The 21,233-nt window shown below is 39.1% G+C and overlaps 10 protein-coding genes across 15 annotated transcripts; 5 read left to right on the top strand and 5 right to left on the bottom strand.

The window, feature by feature from the left end:
* Positions 1–267: 267 nt before the first annotated feature.
* LOC6576309 (Krueppel homolog 2) lies at positions 268–5,884 on the bottom strand. 4 transcript variants are annotated; one of them, XM_015165101.3, is made up of 5 exons: positions 5,785–5,884; positions 2,454–2,762; positions 1,718–1,967; positions 1,526–1,659; positions 268–1,301 (listed from the first exon to the last, which is right to left on the bottom strand). In XM_015165101.3, exons 2-5 carry the CDS (start codon positions 2,702–2,704, stop codon positions 1,079–1,081), a joined length of 858 nt encoding a protein of 285 aa, XP_015020587.1. In that variant the 5' UTR covers positions 2,705–2,762; positions 5,785–5,884; the 3' UTR covers positions 268–1,078. The 4 variants fall into 4 exon arrangements, with proteins under 4 accessions (XP_015020587.1, XP_032584391.1, XP_015020584.1 ...); XM_032728500.2 differs by lacking the exon at positions 5,785–5,884 and adding an exon at positions 5,576–5,657; XM_015165098.3 differs by lacking the exon at positions 5,785–5,884 and adding an exon at positions 4,665–4,714.
* Positions 5,885–5,944: 60 nt separating this feature from the next.
* Positions 5,945–6,859, top strand: LOC6576308 (protein-lysine N-methyltransferase CG9154). The gene is made up of 3 exons (XM_002002263.4): positions 5,945–6,189; positions 6,247–6,400; positions 6,459–6,859. The coding sequence occupies exons 1-3, from the start codon at positions 6,046–6,048 to the stop codon at positions 6,818–6,820; spliced, it is 660 nt and encodes a 219-aa protein (XP_002002299.1). The 5' UTR covers positions 5,945–6,045; the 3' UTR covers positions 6,821–6,859.
* Positions 6,766–7,564, bottom strand: LOC6576307 (prefoldin subunit 1). Its single transcript, XM_002002262.4, has 3 exons — positions 7,401–7,564; positions 7,154–7,296; positions 6,766–7,082 (listed from the first exon to the last, which is right to left on the bottom strand). The coding sequence occupies exons 1-3, from the start codon at positions 7,428–7,430 to the stop codon at positions 6,875–6,877; spliced, it is 381 nt and encodes a 126-aa protein (XP_002002298.1). The 5' UTR covers positions 7,431–7,564; the 3' UTR covers positions 6,766–6,874.
* Positions 7,565–7,731: 167 nt separating this feature from the next.
* On the top strand, positions 7,732–9,717 carry LOC26527520. Of its 2 annotated transcripts, XM_015165097.3 has the most exons (5): positions 7,744–8,188; positions 8,250–8,260; positions 8,432–8,617; positions 8,691–8,890; positions 8,950–9,717. In XM_015165097.3, the coding sequence occupies exons 1-5, from the start codon at positions 8,025–8,027 to the stop codon at positions 9,358–9,360; spliced, it is 972 nt and encodes a 323-aa protein (XP_015020583.1). In that variant the 5' UTR covers positions 7,744–8,024; the 3' UTR covers positions 9,361–9,717. The 2 variants fall into 2 exon arrangements, with proteins under 2 accessions (XP_043864589.1, XP_015020583.1); XM_044008654.1 differs by lacking the exon at positions 8,950–9,717 and having other exon boundaries at positions 7,732–8,188; positions 8,432–8,625; positions 8,691–8,782.
* A 95-nt stretch (positions 9,718–9,812) lies between these two features.
* LOC6576306 (farnesol dehydrogenase) lies at positions 9,813–10,729 on the top strand. Its single transcript, XM_002002261.4, has 2 exons — positions 9,813–10,573; positions 10,631–10,729. The coding sequence occupies exons 1-2, from the start codon at positions 9,860–9,862 to the stop codon at positions 10,670–10,672; spliced, it is 756 nt and encodes a 251-aa protein (XP_002002297.1). The 5' UTR covers positions 9,813–9,859; the 3' UTR covers positions 10,673–10,729.
* Positions 10,660–12,211, bottom strand: LOC6576305. The gene is made up of 3 exons (XM_002002260.4): positions 12,043–12,211; positions 11,121–11,978; positions 10,660–11,057 (listed from the first exon to the last, which is right to left on the bottom strand). The coding sequence occupies exons 1-3, from the start codon at positions 12,066–12,068 to the stop codon at positions 10,754–10,756; spliced, it is 1,188 nt and encodes a 395-aa protein (XP_002002296.2). The 5' UTR covers positions 12,069–12,211; the 3' UTR covers positions 10,660–10,753.
* Positions 12,212–12,301: 90 nt separating this feature from the next.
* Positions 12,302–14,799, top strand: LOC6576304 (F-box/WD repeat-containing protein 5). Its single transcript, XM_002002259.4, has 3 exons — positions 12,302–12,973; positions 13,056–14,467; positions 14,520–14,799. The coding sequence occupies exons 1-3, from the start codon at positions 12,481–12,483 to the stop codon at positions 14,601–14,603; spliced, it is 1,989 nt and encodes a 662-aa protein (XP_002002295.1). The 5' UTR covers positions 12,302–12,480; the 3' UTR covers positions 14,604–14,799.
* Positions 14,663–15,477, bottom strand: LOC6576303 (E3 ubiquitin-protein ligase PPP1R11). Its single transcript, XM_002002258.4, has 2 exons — positions 15,165–15,477; positions 14,663–15,102 (listed from the first exon to the last, which is right to left on the bottom strand). Exons 1-2 carry the CDS (start codon positions 15,370–15,372, stop codon positions 14,831–14,833), a joined length of 480 nt encoding a protein of 159 aa, XP_002002294.1. The 5' UTR covers positions 15,373–15,477; the 3' UTR covers positions 14,663–14,830.
* A 15-nt stretch (positions 15,478–15,492) lies between these two features.
* LOC6576302 (NADH dehydrogenase [ubiquinone] flavoprotein 1, mitochondrial) lies at positions 15,493–17,375 on the top strand. Its single transcript, XM_002002257.4, has 4 exons — positions 15,493–15,578; positions 15,794–16,147; positions 16,213–17,047; positions 17,108–17,375. Exons 1-4 carry the CDS (start codon positions 15,533–15,535, stop codon positions 17,301–17,303), a joined length of 1,431 nt encoding a protein of 476 aa, XP_002002293.1. The 5' UTR covers positions 15,493–15,532; the 3' UTR covers positions 17,304–17,375.
* A 1,316-nt stretch (positions 17,376–18,691) lies between these two features.
* LOC26527325 (mitochondrial sodium/calcium exchanger protein) lies at positions 18,692–20,898 on the bottom strand. Of its 2 annotated transcripts, XM_032728499.2 has the most exons (4): positions 20,611–20,897; positions 20,116–20,505; positions 18,907–20,046; positions 18,692–18,805 (listed from the first exon to the last, which is right to left on the bottom strand). In XM_032728499.2, the coding sequence occupies exons 1-4, from the start codon at positions 20,795–20,797 to the stop codon at positions 18,774–18,776; spliced, it is 1,749 nt and encodes a 582-aa protein (XP_032584390.2). In that variant the 5' UTR covers positions 20,798–20,897; the 3' UTR covers positions 18,692–18,773. The 2 variants fall into 2 exon arrangements, with proteins under 2 accessions (XP_032584390.2, XP_032584389.2); XM_032728498.2 differs by having other exon boundaries at positions 20,116–20,898.
* Between the last annotated feature and the right edge of the window lie 335 nt (positions 20,899–21,233).

The following is a 21,233-nucleotide window of genomic DNA, read 5'->3' as shown; positions in this document are numbered from 1 at the left end:
ATATATCAACTTACATAATTATTGGCTTTATTAAAAATGTTGATTGCCTTCCAATGGGTAAAATGGTTCCAATCTTTGAAGTATGTGAAAAAATGTTGCATACTTTCTGGCATAGTTTTAAATAATAATATTCCTTTTAAATTTAATCTTCCACGCAGAGTCAGCAAGTAAAAACTTGATAATTTATTTAAAATTAAAGCCAAAAAACAATAATTATCCAACTTACACGAAAGTTTGTGATATTTTAAAACTGCACTGCTTTATCCATAGATTTAGATTCTGTTTTTAATTCAATTTTAGTCAATATACATTCTATTGAATATCTCTTAAGATTTTCCAAGATCTTGGTTTCATAATTTTAGAATATATATATGCTAACTAAACATTTTATATAAAAGTTTCCTAACACCTTCACAGTCACACACACACACACACAGCTGTTATCAAACTATAATTTATGAATGCATAATTATATATTTCAATAAATTTTAACACATTAAACCCAAATTTTCAATGGTGAACATTCTCCTTCTTTTATTATTATTGAATTTTCTACTTGCTTGATCTTCACTTGATATCTTAAGAAATATTAAAAAATATGTATATTTATATACATATATATATATATATATATATATATATATATATATATATATAAAGCAAACTCGTAAATCATATTTAAAAATTTGAACTAATGTTAATAATACGATACGATGCACATGAATAATTACAACAACATAGTAATAAAGTAGATAAAACAACAGTTAATAATTTTGCCAAATTGTAAAATTTTGACAAAATGTAAAAGTCTAAAATAAACTATAAATTTTTATATTGAACAAATTGTTCATCGCGAATTTGGTAGATAGATAAAAACAAACGAAATGAATATGGATGGAACCTACACTCTCTGAAGCAGTGTGTGTGTGTGTGTGTGTGTAATTGTATATGGGTGTGTGTGTGTGTGCATCTGTGGGTATCTCTCTGTATGTGTGTGTTTAAAGCAGACTTAGGTAGCTTATGATGTATTGTTGCTGTTTGCTTGTCTCTTTGATTGTTGTTATTTATGTTCTGGGCTCTACTGCGCAGGCGCTGGCTGCGGCTGTGGAGCCAGGCGACTGACGAATCCAATACCGCCACGAATGATCTTGCCAATTACGGGTGGGGAACGAGCTGCCAGCGCCTCAAAGGTAATGCGTAGCTCGGCAAAGGCAGTGCGGGGATAGGGATTACGGCGCGAGCTATAACGCATGACCAGATAATGATAGTAGATGATTGGAGTCATCAAACCAGCGTGAGCCCTGTTAGAAAAACAAGAAGAGATATTAGCTAAATATAAAAGAAAATATACAAATAAGTATGTATACACGCATACATGAAGCTTTGAATCAAATTATACGCGCATTGAATTTGAATTAAAATTGTATAAAAATATAATGCTGATGCATTAACTGATTGCAGCTTTTTGCCTCAAAGTTCGATCCAAATATATATATACATATAATATATGCATTAATCAACTCACATAAAAGTTAACACAATGGCATAAGGCATAATGAAAATCTCGCAGAATGCGGTAGCCTTTAGTATATTGGCTGCCTGGAATTCCACAATTGAGATAATGAAACGTGCGCCCCACCAAGAATTCTGACCAATCAGCTGAAAGGCAAAAACATTATATATGAAATGCTCACATAATATAACCATATATACTCACATCCAGTAATTTGAGCGAGTAGCTGGCCGCATGCAGCACTGAGTAGAGCGCAATGGGTATGAGCACCAGCAGAGTGGGACGAATGCTAAAGAAAATCAACGAGTACATCATATAATGACACGAGTCTTCGGCAAATAAACGAGCCAAGAATTCGCGGCTGAACGAGAAGGCGGGCACACGCTGATGCAAACGCAGCGCCGATATGGCTGCATTTGCTAGCAGAACCTTGTTGAAAGAGCTCTGTTGTGAGCTGTTAATGGAGATATAAGAGAGAGTAAAAAATTAGTATTTAGAGAAAAACATAAGGTTATATATAAGTGGATTTAAGCTTATGCTAGAGTTTCCTATATATAGGAGAATAGAACTCTGAGATTAAGCTTAAATTTCTTGTTTCAACTACGTTTCTATATTATGATTTTCTTTTTGAGTGTTGATTCTGTTGGTTATTTACCCCCCCACTCTTTCGAATATCTCTTACAACACTTAATATCTAGTTAATCAGTTTTGCTTCTATTTTATCTTTATCTATCACTTGTTCAATTTCGCCTTTGAATTACTGTTAATCCTTGCATGTCTGAATCTTACATTGCCTCGCTCTGCTATAAATCGTCTTTCTATGCGCTCCTCATAAAATTAAATGCCTTAGAGCAAATCTCTGTTACATGAAGACTAGATATAATCAAGATATCATTAATTACATATAGGATTTTTTTTGGGTATATACATATACACTCACGTGAATATGGGCAACACATAGCTAACGGTAAAGAAGATGACAAGCAGACGCAGCGCCCACAGCGCCGAGTCGATGCGATTTGTTTGAAAATGCTGCAATAGCTTTGCCGGTGCATTTTGTGATGTTTGCGGTTGCTGTTGCTCCTGTTGTCCTTGTGGCTGTGATGAGGATGAGGCTGACGAACTGGGCTGTCCATCACCCTGAGCGCTGTCAAAGCTCGTCTGTTTCTGTTGCTCGGTTGTCGCACTCATTATGCCTGTAGTAAGTGTTCTGCTCCGTGGTGTTCTGTTCCGTTTGCTAGAGTTCTGTCTGCAAATGTAAAAGTATTAAATGAAGACCATTAGAAGCAGACCTTATCATTCGGTATTAAGGCAAACAGTGCGCTGCTTATCAATGTCTCGCTAATCGCCGCGCTGATAAACGTTATGTGTGCGCCCCAGGCCACAAAACTGATACATATATAAATATGTAGGTATAATAAGTGTATTTGCAGTACAAATTAATTGGTATAACTCAGGAAGTTCATGAATGACAAAAAAGTTATAAATAATATTTATTGTATTGGAAAGTTGACTTTTGAAGTATTTTGCTGAGTTATATACATATGTATGTAGGTATTTATCATTTTTTATTTAAACGCCATTACATATCGCATGTATTGCAGTGTCATGATAAATAGCGAATATTTAGTTGATACTGCGAGGTTGGCTCAATAAATATAGGGTGAAATATGTGTCAGGCAGCAAGAGAATTTTGAATTTGCATGGGAATGGGAATGACATAATAAATCTTGAAAGTAAGCCCGATTTCTATTTTTTTCTATTATAAAAATAAGTTAAACAAAAGAAAATTATAAATTTGTATTCTTTTACAAATTGTATTCTTTATAAATTTTAATTACCGTTTTCGGGCTTAGTCTAGTCCAAAAATGAGGTATCCAAAAAAAAAAAAAAAAAAAGGAAATCAGAGTATTTTCAATTATTTAAAAAATAATTAACTGTACAGTTTAGTAAATGTCCGAGATAGTTAATGATCAAATTTAATTGCAGTGTATATAAGTTTTGTCTGATCCAACTAAACTGTTCTTCATTTTTCGGCATTGTTTTGCTTTATGTATTAATGGTACGCGCTTTTAATTGGAAATTACATAGACAAAAGTATTGTGTGTCGTAAAGCCAAAATTCAACAAAAAACCAGTTGAATGGAAAGTTAAGCACAAACACATAAACACTTAATGTCCAAGGCGTGTTGAGCGTTGCCACAGAGGCGTTAGTGTTTGGCTCTGTGGCAAAAGGCAGACAACTCGTGTGCAGGAATGGCAAAACAGTAACAACAATAACATGCCAATTGAAACAACAAATGTAACTTGACTTCAGTATATAGTGTGTGTGTGTGTATATATACATATACATATGAACCCTTGCTTCAATTTCTATTTGAATATTTCTTATAGCGTATGAAAACAGTTAAATCGTTTTAATGGATGACTTTAATGCCGCACAGCAATTAAATTAATCTTTAAGTGAAATTTAAAAAAAAAGAAGAAAAAACTATTATTCGAGTTTACGATATGAGCGAACGAACCAGGTAAACTTCAGCGACTAACAAAGCGGACTGAGTCGATCCCCAAACCACTGACAAGAGAGTAACCGCAACGTGCATGTTGTTACGAAATACACGTCGAAATTACTAAACTCACGCACACATGTATGTGTGTGTGTGTGTAAGCAGAGGCTAAACAGGTGGCAGACGAACAACACTCAGAGAGGGGGCGTTAAAGCAGAAAGAGAGATAGAGGGCAGAGTTAGAGGAGCTGACACAGTGAGAGTGCATATAAATGTGCGACGGCGTAACGTGGGCAGGAAACGTAACTGAAAACTGGCGGAAAAATGTTGAAATTATGAACAGTGTTGACTTCATTTGGCTTTTTTTGTCTGTTTTGCCTTAAATTTGAACAAACATCATCTATTCAAATTATTATTTTATTATTTTTTATATTTGAAATAAACACTAGAAGCAATTCCCTTTAATTTGAATACCTAAATGATGTTTAACTTTAAGAGCTCAAAATAGTTACAAGATATCTTCAGCGTATCTATTTTTTTTTAATCTTTCTCCCACTTTCTTTTTTCAACACAGTCAACAACAAACAAAAAATAACAAAAGGTTTACTGCCTGTCAAGGCAAAGTTGAATTTAGTTATTTAATTACCTTGCAAAAGCGACTTTAGTCTGGGAAAACATCATTCAGAATATAAATTAGCTCTTTTAGCTTGTGTTGTGATCGCACAGCTGATACTACTGATACTAGGCTTACACACACAAATGCAAGCTACTTTTCAATGAACATTTAGCTAAAAACAAACTAGCCTTTTTTGGCTATGCCAACAATATTGATAATATTATGCAGGTGGTTTGAAACGTTATTGACACCAGCTGGTCATTAAGGGCCAATAATTTGATATTCACATTGATGGGTCGAGTACAAATATTGATTTTAGTAAACGATGTCCTTTCTTAATAATACAATAATGGACAGGGGCAGGAAACTAGGTCAAGTTAAGTGCTAGATAATTATTCATTTAATATGCAGCACTTTTTGGGACTGAGGTCAATTGAAAACTGAAATTTGGTATCAATATTATAATTGGTTGTTAAGTCAAGTGGAATGCGATGAAATCTATGTAAATATGCATAAATATATGACGTCACATGTTGGCACCACGAGGAACATGTCAGTGACATACACTGAAGCACACACACGTACAGCCGAATTGGGGAACAAGGTGCGCGCTTCAATGCGTGTGTGTGTCTGTATGAGTGTGTGACATTTTATTGCGTTGATTGACTTTAGTTGAACTCTTTCTAAACTTTGATATGAGCATCAAATGATACAGCAGAACTGAAAAGTTATTCCAAAGTGCACTTGTTGCCAAATGGACACCGAAATAAAGGCGTTGAAAACAAAGCCCCAAATTAGCGACTTCCTATTTTTTTTTTTTAATGTGGGCAACACGTAGCAACAGCCGGTAAAGCAAAGCAAAGCTAAACTAATGCAAACAGGCAGATCAGCGACCAGCACATTCTCTGCAGCACATAAATAAATAAGCAACCCATATATACCGCAGCGTGTGTACATTATGGGAAAATTGGGTTATTAACCATTGCACCAGGCGCACTTTTTTTAATTTGGAACCCCTTTCCCACAAACACTAATGAAACTACCGCGAACGCTACTGCAGTTGTAAAATTACTTACGAAACTTGATAGACGCACTCTTTTCACTTATTTCTCAATTAGAAGCTGTTGTTGAATGCTCAATGCAAACTTACCCGCAAAAAGCAGCTAACGCACAGCGTTCTTTAACTATACGAAATTAAATTAAATAAAATAAATGTGTCGACATAGACTTGCGATTAAATGAACTATCGATAAATACTAAGCAGACGCTCAAGCGTATCGATAAATATACAGTGGTACATTTAATTTCTTGCCTTTATCAGTGTGTACATACTGCTTAAGCACATTGCTAAACAGCTAACAAATTTATTTGTTATTATTATTTATGGATTTAAGATTTAATAAATCTAACTATGGACAATGATAACATAACATTACCAGCAGATACATTAGCTATACTTAATGAGTTCCTGGCAGAACGAACACAGCGTGAGCATGAGGAGGAGCAGCGCATGATAAACAAAACAGGAAAGGATGCACATTTCGAGGAAGATTGGGTAAAGGGATTATGCAAATGTTTTGTGTGCTTAAATTGAAATCGTCAATTCTTACAGCAACTTAGTCAATTTTGGTACAGTGAGAAAACAAAACAAGATATTGGCGGTGCAGTAGCTAAAATTGTTGAGGAACATAATGCATCGGATTTTCGCATAGCTTTATTATCCTGTCCATCGCTTTACGCAACCGTAAAGGATGTTCATGAACAAGGTAAAGATAGGCGGATTTTATAAATAGCTGATTGTGTATACGTGAACTTCTCTTTCAGTTAACATTTTTGAGTATGACCAACGTTTCGCTGCCTATGGAACTGATTTTGTACATTATGATTTCAATGAAGTTTCCGCGGACTACTTGGTCGAGTATCACAAATGCTACGATTTAATCATTGCTGATCCACCATTTCTGTCCGAGGAGTGCATGACTAAGATGTCACGGATAATACTTAGTTTACAGCGCAACAGTGCGTCCAAAGTGGTTTTCTGTTCCGGTGAAGTAGTTGAGCCTTGGCTGCTCGCCTGTTTGCCTTTGCACAAATGTGAATTTCGACCGGAACATGAACGAAATTTGGGCAATGAATTTGTTAGTTATGCTAACTTTAATTTTGACCATTATATTGTAAATAAATAACACATGGTAGATCGACGACTGTGACAATTGAAACTGTGAGTGTGTTTGTGTTTCTTATTTAGCTAATACATCCGCTTCCTTGCGCTGCTGCACCAGTTCACGTAGTCCGTCCTCCTGATCCTTGAGTGACTTTTGCAGAAATTCCTTTTTCTTTTCGAGCAGTTCGATGGCTTTATCACATTTATCCTGCTTGGCTTTCAGCTCATTGCGCATACTATCCAAATCAGTTAACAGAAACATGCGACCCACCGACATGTAGACCCTGTTGAATTGTATTTTATATTAGTTTAGATACTCAGCTCCCAGATACCAAGTCCCTAAGAACTAACTCACCTGGTGTCATCTGTTAGATTGCTGGTGCTTTTCTCTGTTAGCGAATACTTTTGTTTGCCCGTCTTCACCATGTCGCATTTCATGTCAATCATGCTTATTTTTTTCGTCGTTTCCAATTTATTTATTTGCATTTCCGTAAAGGCCTATTAAAGGGGTTGGGGTTGGGTTAGGGCACGAATGAGTGTATTTTTTTTTTGGGTGCACCACGCGCTGTCTACCGGCAGTTGTTTTGTTGCATTTAACTTACCTTCTTCAACTCTAAATCCATTTGTGCCATTTTGTTGTTGCGTTTTTAGCCTTTGTTATGTTTTTAGTTAAGTTTTCGTTTTATGCAGTAATTCTTCACAAATTGAAACACCTGCGTTCAGCTTTGGAGTTTTGTAGATGGATAAGTAATTCGAGGTGGTAAGTCGATAGGATATTAAAACGATATATCTAAAATGCAAAAGTGTATATTTACATACACGATTAAATGATTAAAATATTAGCTCTATTTGTTTAAATTTACTTTGCCACAATACTTCAGGTTATATAAATATATTATTATATATTAATTCATAAAAATATTTGTATAAAAATTTATTTTAAAGTACAGCAGCTGTTGCTCATATGATACTCAAACAAGTTGGCATCCCCGGCAGTCAAAGTAAAATTATTTGTGTAGCCAGAACCTTGTATATTTAATTTTTAGTTATTGAAAACTGAAAGTTATGGCTTTGGTGTCTCTATTATTTTTATTTTTGCTTGATAACGGAGTAGAAGGAATACAACAGGAACTGGCTTCCTGATGTTATATATTAGATTAAGCAGTAAATATATTCGGTTCTGTAAAACTTTGAACGAGGAATTGAGAATTTGCGACTAGGAAGAAATGGAGGACAACAAAGTGTCGTACAATATAAAACAACCGCTTGCTGGCAATATTGATATTGGACTTGTGAAAATTGAGCAAAATGAGATGGCTGATATTAATATTGTAGAAAAAATGGAATTGCAGTGGGAGCACAACCAACAAACACAAAATCGTCCGAAGCCGTAAGCAGTGCTAAGCCCTCACTTTTTAATATAAACTTATTTAGAATTTAATATTTTTCAGATTTCATCGGGGTAAGATCTAATAATCAGAAAAATTTAGATTTAAAACTCGCAAGTTTTTTGATTTAAAAAATTTCCCAATTGGAGTACGCATCTGCTTGCGGTATTTTAATTGTGTGGGATTCTTAAGTGAATTTTTATGTATACATTTTAGCACACTGTATTCTGTTTTAAATATTTTAGGGCAAAGAATGGTCAACTGGCGCGAAGGAGAAGTCAACTATTTAATTGATTTGGTTAAAAGCAATTCCTATGTTTGGAATAGTTCTGTACCCGATTTTAAGAAGAAGCATAAGAAAGCATTATTTTGGGAACTTGCTGCAGACAAGATAAATAACGCTCTAAATCCAAGGACACCGTTTACAAGAAGTAACGAAGTTAAATATTTAAGATTGAATTTGAATTTGTATTTATTCAATCATATTATTCTGTTTATTTTTAGATGATTGTTTCAAGAAATGGAACAATCTACGTACATATTTCCAAGCGGAAGTGAAGTCCGTTAAGATAAAAAATAACGGTGGCACCTCGGATGGCGATGAGATTAGCGGCGGCTGGAAATATAGCTCGAAGATGAGCTTTTTGATTGGCACGCGCTTGCCTCAAATAGCGGTAAATGCGTTTAACAATAACGAACATTCGGTATTAAATTGACATAGCTTATATTTGTAACTACTTCTAATAAGAACATATATTTGTAGGTGTTCGATACAACGACCAGCTTATCCGATTCCAATGGCGAATCGGAAATGGAAGTTTCAAATCAAGAACCTCAGGAAAATGATTGTAAGCAATCGCATGCCAATGTGGATGAACTACATCAGTCGCCACCAGGCTCACCGCAAACAAAACGCAGGAAAAATAATGAGTTGGCAGATGAATCGGAGAATACTGTGCCCCAAAGCGCACCGAACAATGTGAATGTGAATAAATTGCCTACGAACCCACTAGTCAGTCAACTTAATAAAAGCGAAGAGTCGCGTTCGTATTACTATAGCAAATATGTTGGCCAATGCTTGGATAAGCTTGATCCGGATCTTAATTTGGAGGCTAGAGAGAAGATAAGCGAAATATTATTCAAATATGAAAAAGTACAATTGAAGCGATCATAGACTGAAATACTTGTTAAATATATATACATATAATTGTGTTAAGATACAATGTAAATAATTAAAATGTCCTTAATATATAAGTACACAATATGTATGTAGTTAGTTCATCATTAAGAACAAATATGCGTGGCAACATATTTAAAATTCGTTTAAGTACTTATAGTATATATTTATATGTTATCAATAGTAATCACAAATATATAGTTATATATAATCGGAGCATTTGTAAGCAGAACGCTTTATAGAGACTATAGAATATTAGAAAAAAAAACCATAGTCATACTTTATTATTGAGAATGTAATGAAAAATTATTAGCATGCAAGTAGACCAAACAAATAAAGAAACTTAGCATTCAATTTTGTCAATTTGTGTTTTTACAAGTCCCCTAAAGGGATTAACCTACAAGGGAGTGACAGAAGCCAGAAGCCAAATGAAGCTCCCCAAGTGTAGCATGAGCAACACACAAAGCTAACATCGGCGATTCGCTTTCATTGCATCATGGAGCGTTGGCATAACAAGCTGGCTGTTGTTACCGGTGCCAGTGGCGGCATTGGAGCTGCCTGTGCTCGTGCTATGATTGGCGCTGGTTTGCGTGTCGTCGGGCTGGCTAGACGCGAGGCGAAATTGAAGGAGCTTAAGGAGAGTTTACCTAGAGATTTGCAGAAAAACTTTATACCACGATACTGCGACATATCCAAGGAGGAGCAGGTGCTGAGCACATTCGACTGGATCGAACGTGAGCTGGAAGGTGCGGATGTACTCTTAAACAATGCGGGCATAACTCGCGAAACGGAGCTTGTGGCGCCGGGCAATACGAAAAAGCTGCAAGAGGTCATCAATACAAATGTCATGGGCGTTATTTGGTGTACGCGGGCAGCCTTCAACAACATGCTGAAGCGCGATGTAGAAGGACATGTGGTGATCATCAACAGCATTGCGGGTCAGCAGGTGTTAAATTTCATTGATGTATTGCCATCGTTCAACATCTATCCAGCCACAAAGTTTGCCATCACAGCTCTGACGGAAACATATCGTCAGGAATTTCAGCTGCACAAGAGCAAAGTACGTGTGACGGGGATTTGCCCGGGCGCAGTCAATACGAATATATTTCCCGAGGAAATACATTTCTATGTTAAGGATATGGCTAGACTAGATCCCTCAAATATAGCCGATGCGGTTCTCTATGCACTAAGAACACCTCAGCACGTCCAGGTGAGTGAATTCGCACATAGGTTTCTCATTCGATATTAATTAATTGAGCTTTTGCAGATACACGAAATAACTATTAAGCCAATGGGTGAACTTTTTTAAGTTACACTTGCAATTTGATTTATCAAAAATATATATACGAATCAATAACATAAATAATCAACTGCGTGCGTCCTTTTTATACTATGCTTTCTTCTTTTGCTTAACGCCTATGGCCTTCAGGGCGTTCAGTCTTTCGCGCAGCACCGGCTCATTGAGGCTGTGCATGCAAAGAAATTGTCCATTTAGAAATAGCACGGGTATGTCATAGCGAAATAGTCGCAAATATCGCACGTTCTCTTTGCGATCGATAAACACTTTCTTCAGCTCGAATTCGCCCGCAAAGTTCTGCTCTAGTTTCTTGACTAGATCATCACAAAGCGGGCATGGTTCCTTTGTGTAGAGCGTTAGTTGAGGCAAGCTCTCCGGTAGATTGGGTGCAGGTATGCTAAAAATGAAATATATACATTCAATCACAATTGGATTTCGAAATGGAATTAGATATATTTACATTTTCTCGAGCACCATTAGCACACATCGTCCGTCGCTGGCTTCCATGATGACGCAGCTAAGACTGCCAGCCGGCAGAGCATGAACTGTGTGAGTCAATAAGTGGCTGGCGGTTATTTGCCGAGAATCATGCGTTCGCACTTCGTTCACATCCAGCTCCACTAGCGTGCCCAGCTGCTTCTTCAGCTCCTCGTTGATAACCAGTTCCCAGCTATGGACATCCGTTAGCTGTATTGGCTGACTACCGGCCAAGCGGAAGATAGCGTGCTCGTTGTCTTGTTCCATGAAGAATTCGCGCACAATTGCCAACGGCTGCAGTTGCAGGCGCTCTGCCGTTTTGGCCGTAGTTAAGGCAACAGCAGCAGCGCCTGGACATACAGTCGATAGTGACTCCTTTTTTACTTTATCTCGAGCTTTTCTAAACCAATTGTTAGCAGTTGTCAACAATTCGCTGTGTAGTATATCATCTTTTTCTTCGTGTTTGATGTTTGCACGCGTATCGCCTAATATGATCCAACCAGCTTCGTCCTGCTGCAAGCACTCTAGCGACATTTCCAGTCCACTGACGGAGCACGCCGCGTTTTTTATGGTATGCGCCTGACAGCTTTTTAGACCCAGAGCTTTGGCGACGCTGCTCAATGAATCGTTGTTCATAATTTCACTGGAAGTGCAAATGATTAGCTTCTTGAATTCATCCCGCGGCGCTGATGTGCGTTTCACCAGCTCATCGATCACCATGCCGGCCAATTGATCTTCTTTATCGCCACATTCCAAGGAATTGGGCGTGCGCACAGCAGCCGCAATAACCACAGTGTTCTTTTGTGAGTTCAGGCAATAGTTGCGCACCATATGCAACACGCTAAAATAAAACAATATTTCTTATAATAATTTGAATAAACACAACACGCAATTGAATTATGCACCTCCTTACGCATTGCAAGCGAAACATTGCTGGTATTTTGTTTGGCAAACAGTTGTTATTGTTTATGATGATTTAAATATTTCGATTTCGATAACAAACAAAAGCAGCTGTCATATTCAGAGATGAGAGCATTGCTGGTTGACAGCTGTTCCTAGAGACGAGCGTTTGCTCTTGACAGCTGTTTCTCTTCGCTCTGCAACAACAAAAACAAGAAACAAAAACACAAAAAAAATAAAAAACAACGGAGAAAGTTATTTTCAATTTCAATAGCGTTAAGTTCGAATTTACCAACAACAACCAACAAAAATAACGTAAAAAATAACAACAAATATAAAAGCAGTTATTACGTTTTAACTGCTGCAGTTATTATTGGGGAGCCCCAGCAATTGGAAGCTATACGAATCTAGGCTACGGCTAAATATTTTTTTTCGACAATCAAATGGAACTGACCTTCAAAAAGGCACGATTGGGCACTAGTGCAAACACAGCTGCTACTGCTGCTGTTGCTGTTGAGGCGGACGAAGAAAATGATGCGAATGACTTTGGCTGGTGGGCACTGCCCGAACCAGCTCTGCTGGAGATATTTATGCGCCTCAGTGTACAGGATATAATGCAGGCGGGTTTAGCCTGCCGTCGCTGGAATTCAATTTCGAATGACGACTTATTGTGGCGCCAGAAGTTTCAGCAACATTTCCGAGCCTCGCCTAGCATACCGCTTAAGCCCGGCGCCACCAGTTGGCGCAGTGAATACCAACGTCTGAGCACAGAGATTCCCTTTGTGCAGGCCCAGCGTCTAGAGCCGAGCGTGGAATTCAATCACGGCCACACCCACCAGGTCCTACATGTAAGCTTTGCGCACAATGGCGAAATGTTCGCCACCTGCTCTAAGGACGGGTATGTGATCATATGGAATGCCCAGCATCCATGCACAGGTGAGGCAATTGAATTATGCTGAGGTAAGCTAAATGAAGGTCACTGACGCACACCCTCTCACACTCTTTCCAATATATATAGAAAAGTATGCGCACAATATGAAGCAATTTAGCTGGAAATATACCCAATATTCGCAGTTCAATCAGAGCGACACCTTGCTCTTGGTATCGGGTGTGCATTTCGGCTCGCCACAGAGCACTTCTGGTGAGATAGCTGTCTTCTATTTAGGTGCCACGGAATCTCATTTGCGCTGTCGAGTCGTGAATAGGCCATACGATATATTCGGCACCTGGTTCAGTGATCAGTATCTGCTGTCGGGTGATCTGCATTGGCTTGCACATTTGGTGAGCACCTCGGTGCTGTGGTTGAACAAAGCCAATCAGGAGATCGACTCAGAGCATGTGCCAATCATGAGTCAGCTGTATAAGTTCTACAATCGGAATGCCAGCTCCGTGCGCGCCATTATGGTGGCCAGGTGTCCATGGCTGGATGACACGAACGATCCGCTGGCACAGCCAGAGCAGGTGGCTGCTGCTACTGCTACTTCGTCTATTGATGAGCCCTCCACATCTGCCTCCTCCTCACTAGCCAGTGGCAATCCGTTCAGCTTGCGACGCACACGCAGTGCTACGCCCGAAGATAATTATTTGCCTGACATAAGTGAGCACAGTCAGATGCGCAGATCTCGTGCACGTCCTGGACACACTTCAGATGCTACCATTCACTATTTGGAGGAGTATAGACGAGCAGCATCTTCCAGTGGTTTAGACACTGACCATGAGGAGGAGGAGTACGAGTCGTGCTCGGAAATGCCAGATGAATACGATGAAATGGAGAACAGTGTGCCCAAGTACCTAATCTTTTCGACTGGCTCGAAAACCTTTACGCCCCATCAAATTGGATTCAAGCGCATACGCAACGTCTTCTTTCCCAAGAAACTGGATCCCGGGCCGACCCTGAAAGAGCGCATCGCAGCCAAGCGAGCTGCCGAACAGCAGCAGCAACAGGCACCGCGCAACGATCCCGATTGGTGGGACTACGAGTCCGTTAGGGACCGATTCGATCAGGTAGACAAAGTAATTGATCTGCACGGTCATATTATAGGCATGGCACTCAGTCCCGATCATCGATATTTGTATGTAAATACGCGACCCTGGCCGAAAAACTATAATATAACGAATCCGCTAGAGCCGCCGCCAATCGCCCAGGAGATCGATATACATGTGATCGATTTGATGACACTGAAGCGTGTGGGCAATATGTTGCGTGCGCACAAAGCTTATACGCCCAGTACAGAATGCTTTTTCATATTCCTCGATGTGTGCGAGGAATATGTGGCCAGCGGTGCTGAGGATCAGCATGCCTATCTATGGGATCGCTATTACGGAATTAGCTTGGCCAAGTTTAAGCACACAGATGTGGTCAACAGTGTGGCATTCAACCCGAAAGACTCTCAGATGTTGGTGACCACCAGCGACGATTATACAATTAAGGTAAATATGAAAAATCTACAATCGCATTTAATGATTTACTTCGTTAAATTAGGTTTGGCGTTCGCGTGCCCAGGCCAAGGCACACAATATCCCTCTTAATGTCAGCGAATCGTTTCTGCTGAAGCCCAAAAACTGAGCCAACTGTTCTGTTCCTTTGTGTACCTGTGCTGTCCCAGTTGTGAGCCATCAACAAAATTTCGTTCATATGCATTTTATCTATTATATAAACTGCTCATTTTGGTGTTAGCTTTTAATGATAGAGTGTATGCATATGCAGATTTTTTCGTGGTTGTTAAAATGTTAAATGTACTTAATTGAATTATTGTTGTGGATTTGTTGTTGCCAAGTTTTTGGTATCGTGGTCTACAAGGAAGGCTTCACTGTCGTCTCGAAATCTGGCACTGGTGCGGGAATCTCTTCAGTGATAGGTTTTGATGCTTCTGGTTTTGGTTCCGTTTCGGCTTCAGCAGATGTCGATGGCTGATCTGGGCTTCTAATAACAGCGCATGACTCATCAGTAGGTGGTTTCCTATTTTTCTTGCGCTTCTCGGGATGACCAAAACAATGTTCACATTCGTCGTCATCGTCCGACGAGCTTTCGCCAAAAGCCAAGGGTTTACGATATATGCAACAGCCTGTTTATATAGAGCACATAAACTATTACATAAAGTATGCCCGAGTCTTGTTTCTTACTTACATTTGGATTTCATCCGATTCATATGCTCATTGTCGATGACACCATCGTGGAAGACTACCCGGCGTTCATCTCTCGGATGCTCAAGACGCAGCAGCAATGTGGGTGCACTTTGGGCAGACTCCGCTTGTTGTGTAGCGCTATCAGTTTCTTCTAAGGTTTCTGTTTTGGTACCATCAGTATTATTATTACTGATTGGTACTTGAGCCATTTTTGCAAAATAAACAAAGAAAATAATAGTGGGGATCAGCTGCAAACTAACCCTTCAGGTGCATTAATCGATAATTTTTACTCTTAAGTGGCAGCTCCGAGATGTGGCAACGCTGCGGCCAAATGTCAAGTTGTCAGCTGTCAGTCGTGTCGTAGCGAAAATGGCTGCAATTGTGCGATATAATTTGTTAACAAAACCACAATTTGGTAAATACACAACGTTGTAGACTTAAACTGTGGTGTAAATGTTTAATTGGGTAACCCGTTAAGTTGGCAGGCATGCTAGTTAAATCGGAGCCAGCTGGCATATTACAAAATTTGTGTTCCAAACAAATTATGTAATTTCTGCGCACAACAAAACAAAAAAAAAATTGCGCATTGATGAACTACTATTGATTTATATAAATTGCATTATTTTGCAGTGGCTGCGTTGCCGGGCGCAGTACAGTTGCGCTTGCAGAGCACTCAAGCACCACCACCAGGCACTCCGCCACCACAAACAAAAACCAAATTCGGCCCTTTGGCAGATGAGGATCGCATCTTCACCAATCTTTATGGTCGTCATGATTGGAGGTTGAAGGGTGCACAGAAGCGCGGCGATTGGTACAAGACCAAGGAGATTGTATTGAAGGGCCCTGACTGGATTATCAATGAGATCAAGACCTCCGGATTGAGAGGACGTGGTGGAGCTGGCTTTCCCAGCGGCATGAAATGGTCATTTATGAATAAGCCCGGCGATGGACGCCCCAAATATCTAGTTGTAAATGCTGATGAGGGTGAGTGGCGAGACATATTGACAGGCATTGTTGAAACGAAACTCTAATATAATTTTCGTCTGCAGGCGAACCAGGCACTTGCAAGGATCGCGAGATTATGCGCCACGATCCACACAAACTGGTCGAGGGATGTCTAATTGCTGGTCGCGCTATGGGTGCACAGGCTGCGTACATTTACATACGAGGCGAGTTCTACAACGAGGCTTCTAACATGCAGTTGGCCATAGCCGAGGCCTATCAAGCTGGTTTGATTGGCAAGAATGCTTGCGGCAGTGGCTATAACTTTGATGTATTTATGCATCGCGGCGCAGGCGCTTACATATGCGGCGAGGAGACAGCACTGATTGAATCGCTTGAGGGTAAGCAGGGCAAGCCACGATTGAAGCCGCCATTCCCCGCCGATGTGGGTCTCTTTGGCTGCCCCACCACGGTGACCAATGTCGAGACTGTGGCAGTGGCACCCACCATTTGTCGTCGCGGTGGCAATTGGTTTGCTAGCTTTGGACGTACCCGTAATTCAGGAACTAAGCTCTTCAATATCTCTGGTCATGTGAACCGGCCCTGCACCGTCGAGGAGGAGATGTCTATACCACTTAAAGAGCTAATTGAACGGCACTGCGGCGGTGTCATTGGTGGTTGGGATAACCTACTGGGCGTTATACCTGGGGGCTCATCGACGCCCATCATACCACGTAAGGTTTGTGATGATGTGATCATGGATTTCGATGGCTTGATTGCGGCGCAGACATCACTGGGCACAGCGGCCATCATTGTGATGGACAAGTCGACGGATGTAATTAAGGCGATTGCGCGCTTGATTTCCTTTTATAAGCACGAGAGTTGTGGCCAGTGCACTCCCTGTCGTGAGGGCATTGGCTGGATGAACAAGATTATGACGCGGTAAGACCTTAATATTGACAATCAACCAAGTATATATTATATTTGGCATTTTCTTTTTAGCTTTGTCAAAGGCGATGCCCAGCCCTCTGAGATAGACATGCTGTGGGAGATATCCAAACAGATTGAGGGACACACAATTTGTGCATTGGGCGATGGCGCTGCTTGGCCTGTGCAAGGACTCATTCGGCACTTTAGGCCGGAAATTGAGAAGCGAATGCAACAGCATGCGCAGCAGTCAAAGCGCGCCACGAATTAAATTATGTTATAGCTAATTAAATCTACTTCATTTAATTTGCAAATAAACTGTAATGTTCTCTTTATCCAATAATTCATAATACTTTCAAGTCTCTGCTCTAACTTGGAGGAACAGATTCAGCTTGGTCAATTTATATATCTTTAATGTGTCAATTACAGAACTAGGTATCAGTTTTAGGAACATTATCATTTTTAGAAACCTGTTGACACATTTAAATAAAAGCTGCTTTATTTTGCAACTTACAAAGGTTAGCTAAGTATTTCCTTCAAGTATGTCCTCCAATTCTAAGTACGCGGCGTACGTTATTTCCTTCAAGTACAATATTTCTTCTAGGTATTTCCTTCAAGTATTTCCTCTTCACTACACTTTACTGCATTACACGACTGACCTCTACCAGGCCTGGGCGACTAAAGAAATGCTGCAGCTGCTGCCCACTCGAACACCAGGGTGCGGGAGGTGTCGTTGCAGTCAAGCTTTAAATAAATAATCTTCTGTAGTTCTTCATCCCTTGCTTTTCTTAGGAGACAGACTGTAGGACAGATATACAGACATGTAGGGGAAAAAACACTCATAGTGAAGTAGTATTAGCTCAATACATATGTTTAATAGCTTATGTACCTTAATATTTACAATTATTAAATGACAGACAGCAGTTTCTTCTGATCCATAGTTCTCTTAGTTTTTGGTTGGTTTAAATTTCTAAGCATGATAACTACCGAGCCAACCTTCAGTGGTAAATTGTGCGGTGGTAAACCAGGCACATCCAAGGAGTTCATGTGTTCCAGCTGGTCTTTTATCTGCTCTGATTACTACTTTATTGTCATCTCTTGGCATGCGCTCTAAAGCAGTCTTGAAGCATTTGCTGCAAATCTTGGAGAATTGCTCTTTTCATAGCTGTGTTGATTTCTTGACGCCGGTCAAGTTGTTCTTCTATATTGCCCATGAAGAATATTTGCAAGAATTTGTGCTGTGCATCTTCAATAGGTTGCAATGATCCAATGCGATGGCAAATCTAGCCTTGAATCTTTAAATTCAAAGCCATAGTTATAGTTAGATTTACAAATACTTTTTGCGGAAATCTGACAAACTACATTATTCCAAATTATTTTATTTTATTTTTTTTATTTTTTTATTTATTTATTTTTTTTTTACAATCATAGAAAATAAAATTTTTAACGTAAATTACCTTAAATGTCGGATTATATCCGTCTCCAATAATTTCCGCCCCAATTGAAGTCATTTGGAAACAGGCATTGTATCTTTGAGTGATTCTAGTGTTTCGCCATAAATCAGGGAACGCAATGGCTCTGGTGGCGGGACCACTAATGGCAATGTCACTTTACCAAAAAAGCTGCGTTTTTCAAGTATTCGTCAAATTTGTTCAGTATTTTTAAGATCTACTATCCTACTCGTAGCGGAGACAAATCCAACAAATCAAAAACCATGAAAATTGGTCCAGCAGATATCGAGTTATAAGTGGAGGAGCATATTTACACAACTCTCTTTTATATATAAAATATATATAAGATATAAGATAAGATTTGTGTAGAAAACAAAAATTTAAATTATTACATAATAAATGATCAAGTGCTCTCATGATTACCAAAGGCATCGATGACTAATGCATCATGTTGGAACGGACTGATGATTTCCTTATTGATTAATGTGGCATATAATATGAATAGACCAAAGACGGACATCGACAAAATCCCTACCGAACGTCGCGCATTAAAGTTCAGCAAGGTAGTCCACATAAGCGTCATAAATAAACCCATTGTGAACAGTATATACAATATTCCACCATAATCTCCAGACATTGAACGGAATGAAATATTTTGGCCCAAAGCTTTCTTCAAAGTTATCACACCGCTACAGTGCAACAAAATTATAAATAACGGGCTGCCAAGTGTCGCTGCGTACGCCATTTTCTCATATCCATGCAGGGCCATTACTATAATTGTTGCTAGATTACCTAGGCTATTGGCTATAGCTATTACAGTTACACTCATAAACTGAGATGAAATTCCATAGATATGTCCAACCATTTCAAATATTACACACAGTTCGGTGCCGCACTGAAATATTATAAATACGGAACCAGTCAAGTTTAAGATCGAGAATATCCAATGATATTTAGGTGGAGCTCTCGTATCTGAGTGAAAAAATACAAATATGGCGAATGGGACAGTCAGTACCATAGAATATACGCCATATATGCAATCCCCAGGTACGGCGCTATACCAGAATTGGCCCCTATTTCTGAAAATTAAGGATTTCCCCAATACGATTGTTATAGCTGGATTGAGAAATAGTTGAATGCAATTGAGTAGCTTGGACCAACCATTCTTTGGTTCCTCGTAGTTCACTAGCGGTATATAAATGGCACATACGACTACAATTGGAGCACGTACTAAATAGAAGGCCCGAAGACTCATACTGGCATGGCTCCAATCTTCTGCATTGATCGGCTTGATAGCTGACAAGAACTCTCTGAAAAGATGCTGATTCATACGCGAGTAACGAGAAGCACGATATTTTTGAATTTCGACCCGTTCATGTTCATTGGGAAGTTGCGTCATAAACGTGAAATTTTGTTGCCTCGTACGAGTTGTACGTCGCTTTAAAATTTTTACGCGTTCTTCCTTAGCCAGTTCATTAATTTCATTGATCAAGTACCTTTTTCTCTCAATACGCTCAGGTGAATCGGCCATTTCGTTCAATTCAAGTAACTCACGTCTAAGCACTGAATTAATGGTTGGAAAGGTAAGAACCACAGCTCATTATAAAACCAAAATATGTTCCGTTTACTTACCTTTCAGAGTATACTTGATTAGGAAAAAGTCAATCACATTGATGACCAAGTAGACGACATACACCAATATCATTCCCAAACCCTCAAAATAGCTTAATTCACCGCTAGTATACAACTGTAACTCAAACAGCGCTAATCCAAAAATTAAAAACAGCAGATCTCGCACCGTATTGAAAGAATGCATTTGAAATGGTGTTAGATAACAGACCAATCCTCCTGTAAACATCACTTCGAACATAGAGCTTGCAACGTAATTGGCGAAAACGCAATCCCGATTATTAACTATCGTTATCTGAAGTAACAGATCCGGTATAGTTTGGCATAATGCCATTATCGTGACTCCCGCTAAATGGTCGTTCAAATGAAGCATTCGAGAGATAACCTTCAATGCTGGAGAATAATAAATATGCGCCACAAGTCCCATGCAGAGCAGTAGTACAAATGATAGAATCATAAAAAGGCTGACAAAGACATGTTCTTCGAAGCGATTCACACATCTAAAGTTACACGCCATTAAATGCATATATGGGAGGAAGTTCGAGCCAACTACGCAACTATTGGCCTTTCTCACAAATTCGCATCTCTCATCGTATGGAAATCTAATCACGGTATAACAATTTACTTTTGACCAAAAATGGGCGAATTCTTTGTCCATATCATTTTCCTCATATACTGTGGCCATGATCCTATAATATATTTGTATTTATTATCTAAGTACATCTGTATAATCGAAATAGGACTGCTTTTTTGTTTTGTTTTTTTTTTGTGTGCCGTTTTGTTTGAAACTAATTTGTGAACTAAATATATTTGGATTGGAAAATCATGCCTTCAAATTTTAAAAAATAAAATGAGCATCCGATTACGAAGTTCTTGCAACTTTGGTGGATTACAGTTTATAGAAGAACATCAACGTGCAAATCGAAGGTAATAAAGAGTTTTACCTTTTCTTGAATACAAAATACAATTCTAGGTTTAGGTTACAAGAAATGAATCGTAACGGCAATAATGCGCATTATGCTCTTCGGGATGAGCAGCTTTAGGCGCATGCTTGCCTGTAGAGGAACTACCATTAGTAGAGTTACCGCAAGTCCCAATATTAAAGTAAATTACAGATCTTT

This window comes from Drosophila mojavensis, unplaced genomic scaffold (genome assembly GCF_018153725.1).
Source record: "Drosophila mojavensis isolate 15081-1352.22 unplaced genomic scaffold, ASM1815372v1 contig_36, whole genome shotgun sequence".
Classification (NCBI taxonomy): Eukaryota; Metazoa; Arthropoda; class Insecta; order Diptera; family Drosophilidae; genus Drosophila; species Drosophila mojavensis.
Note: the sequence above shows the minus strand (reverse complement) of the source record. Positions and strands in the feature narration are given on the sequence as shown.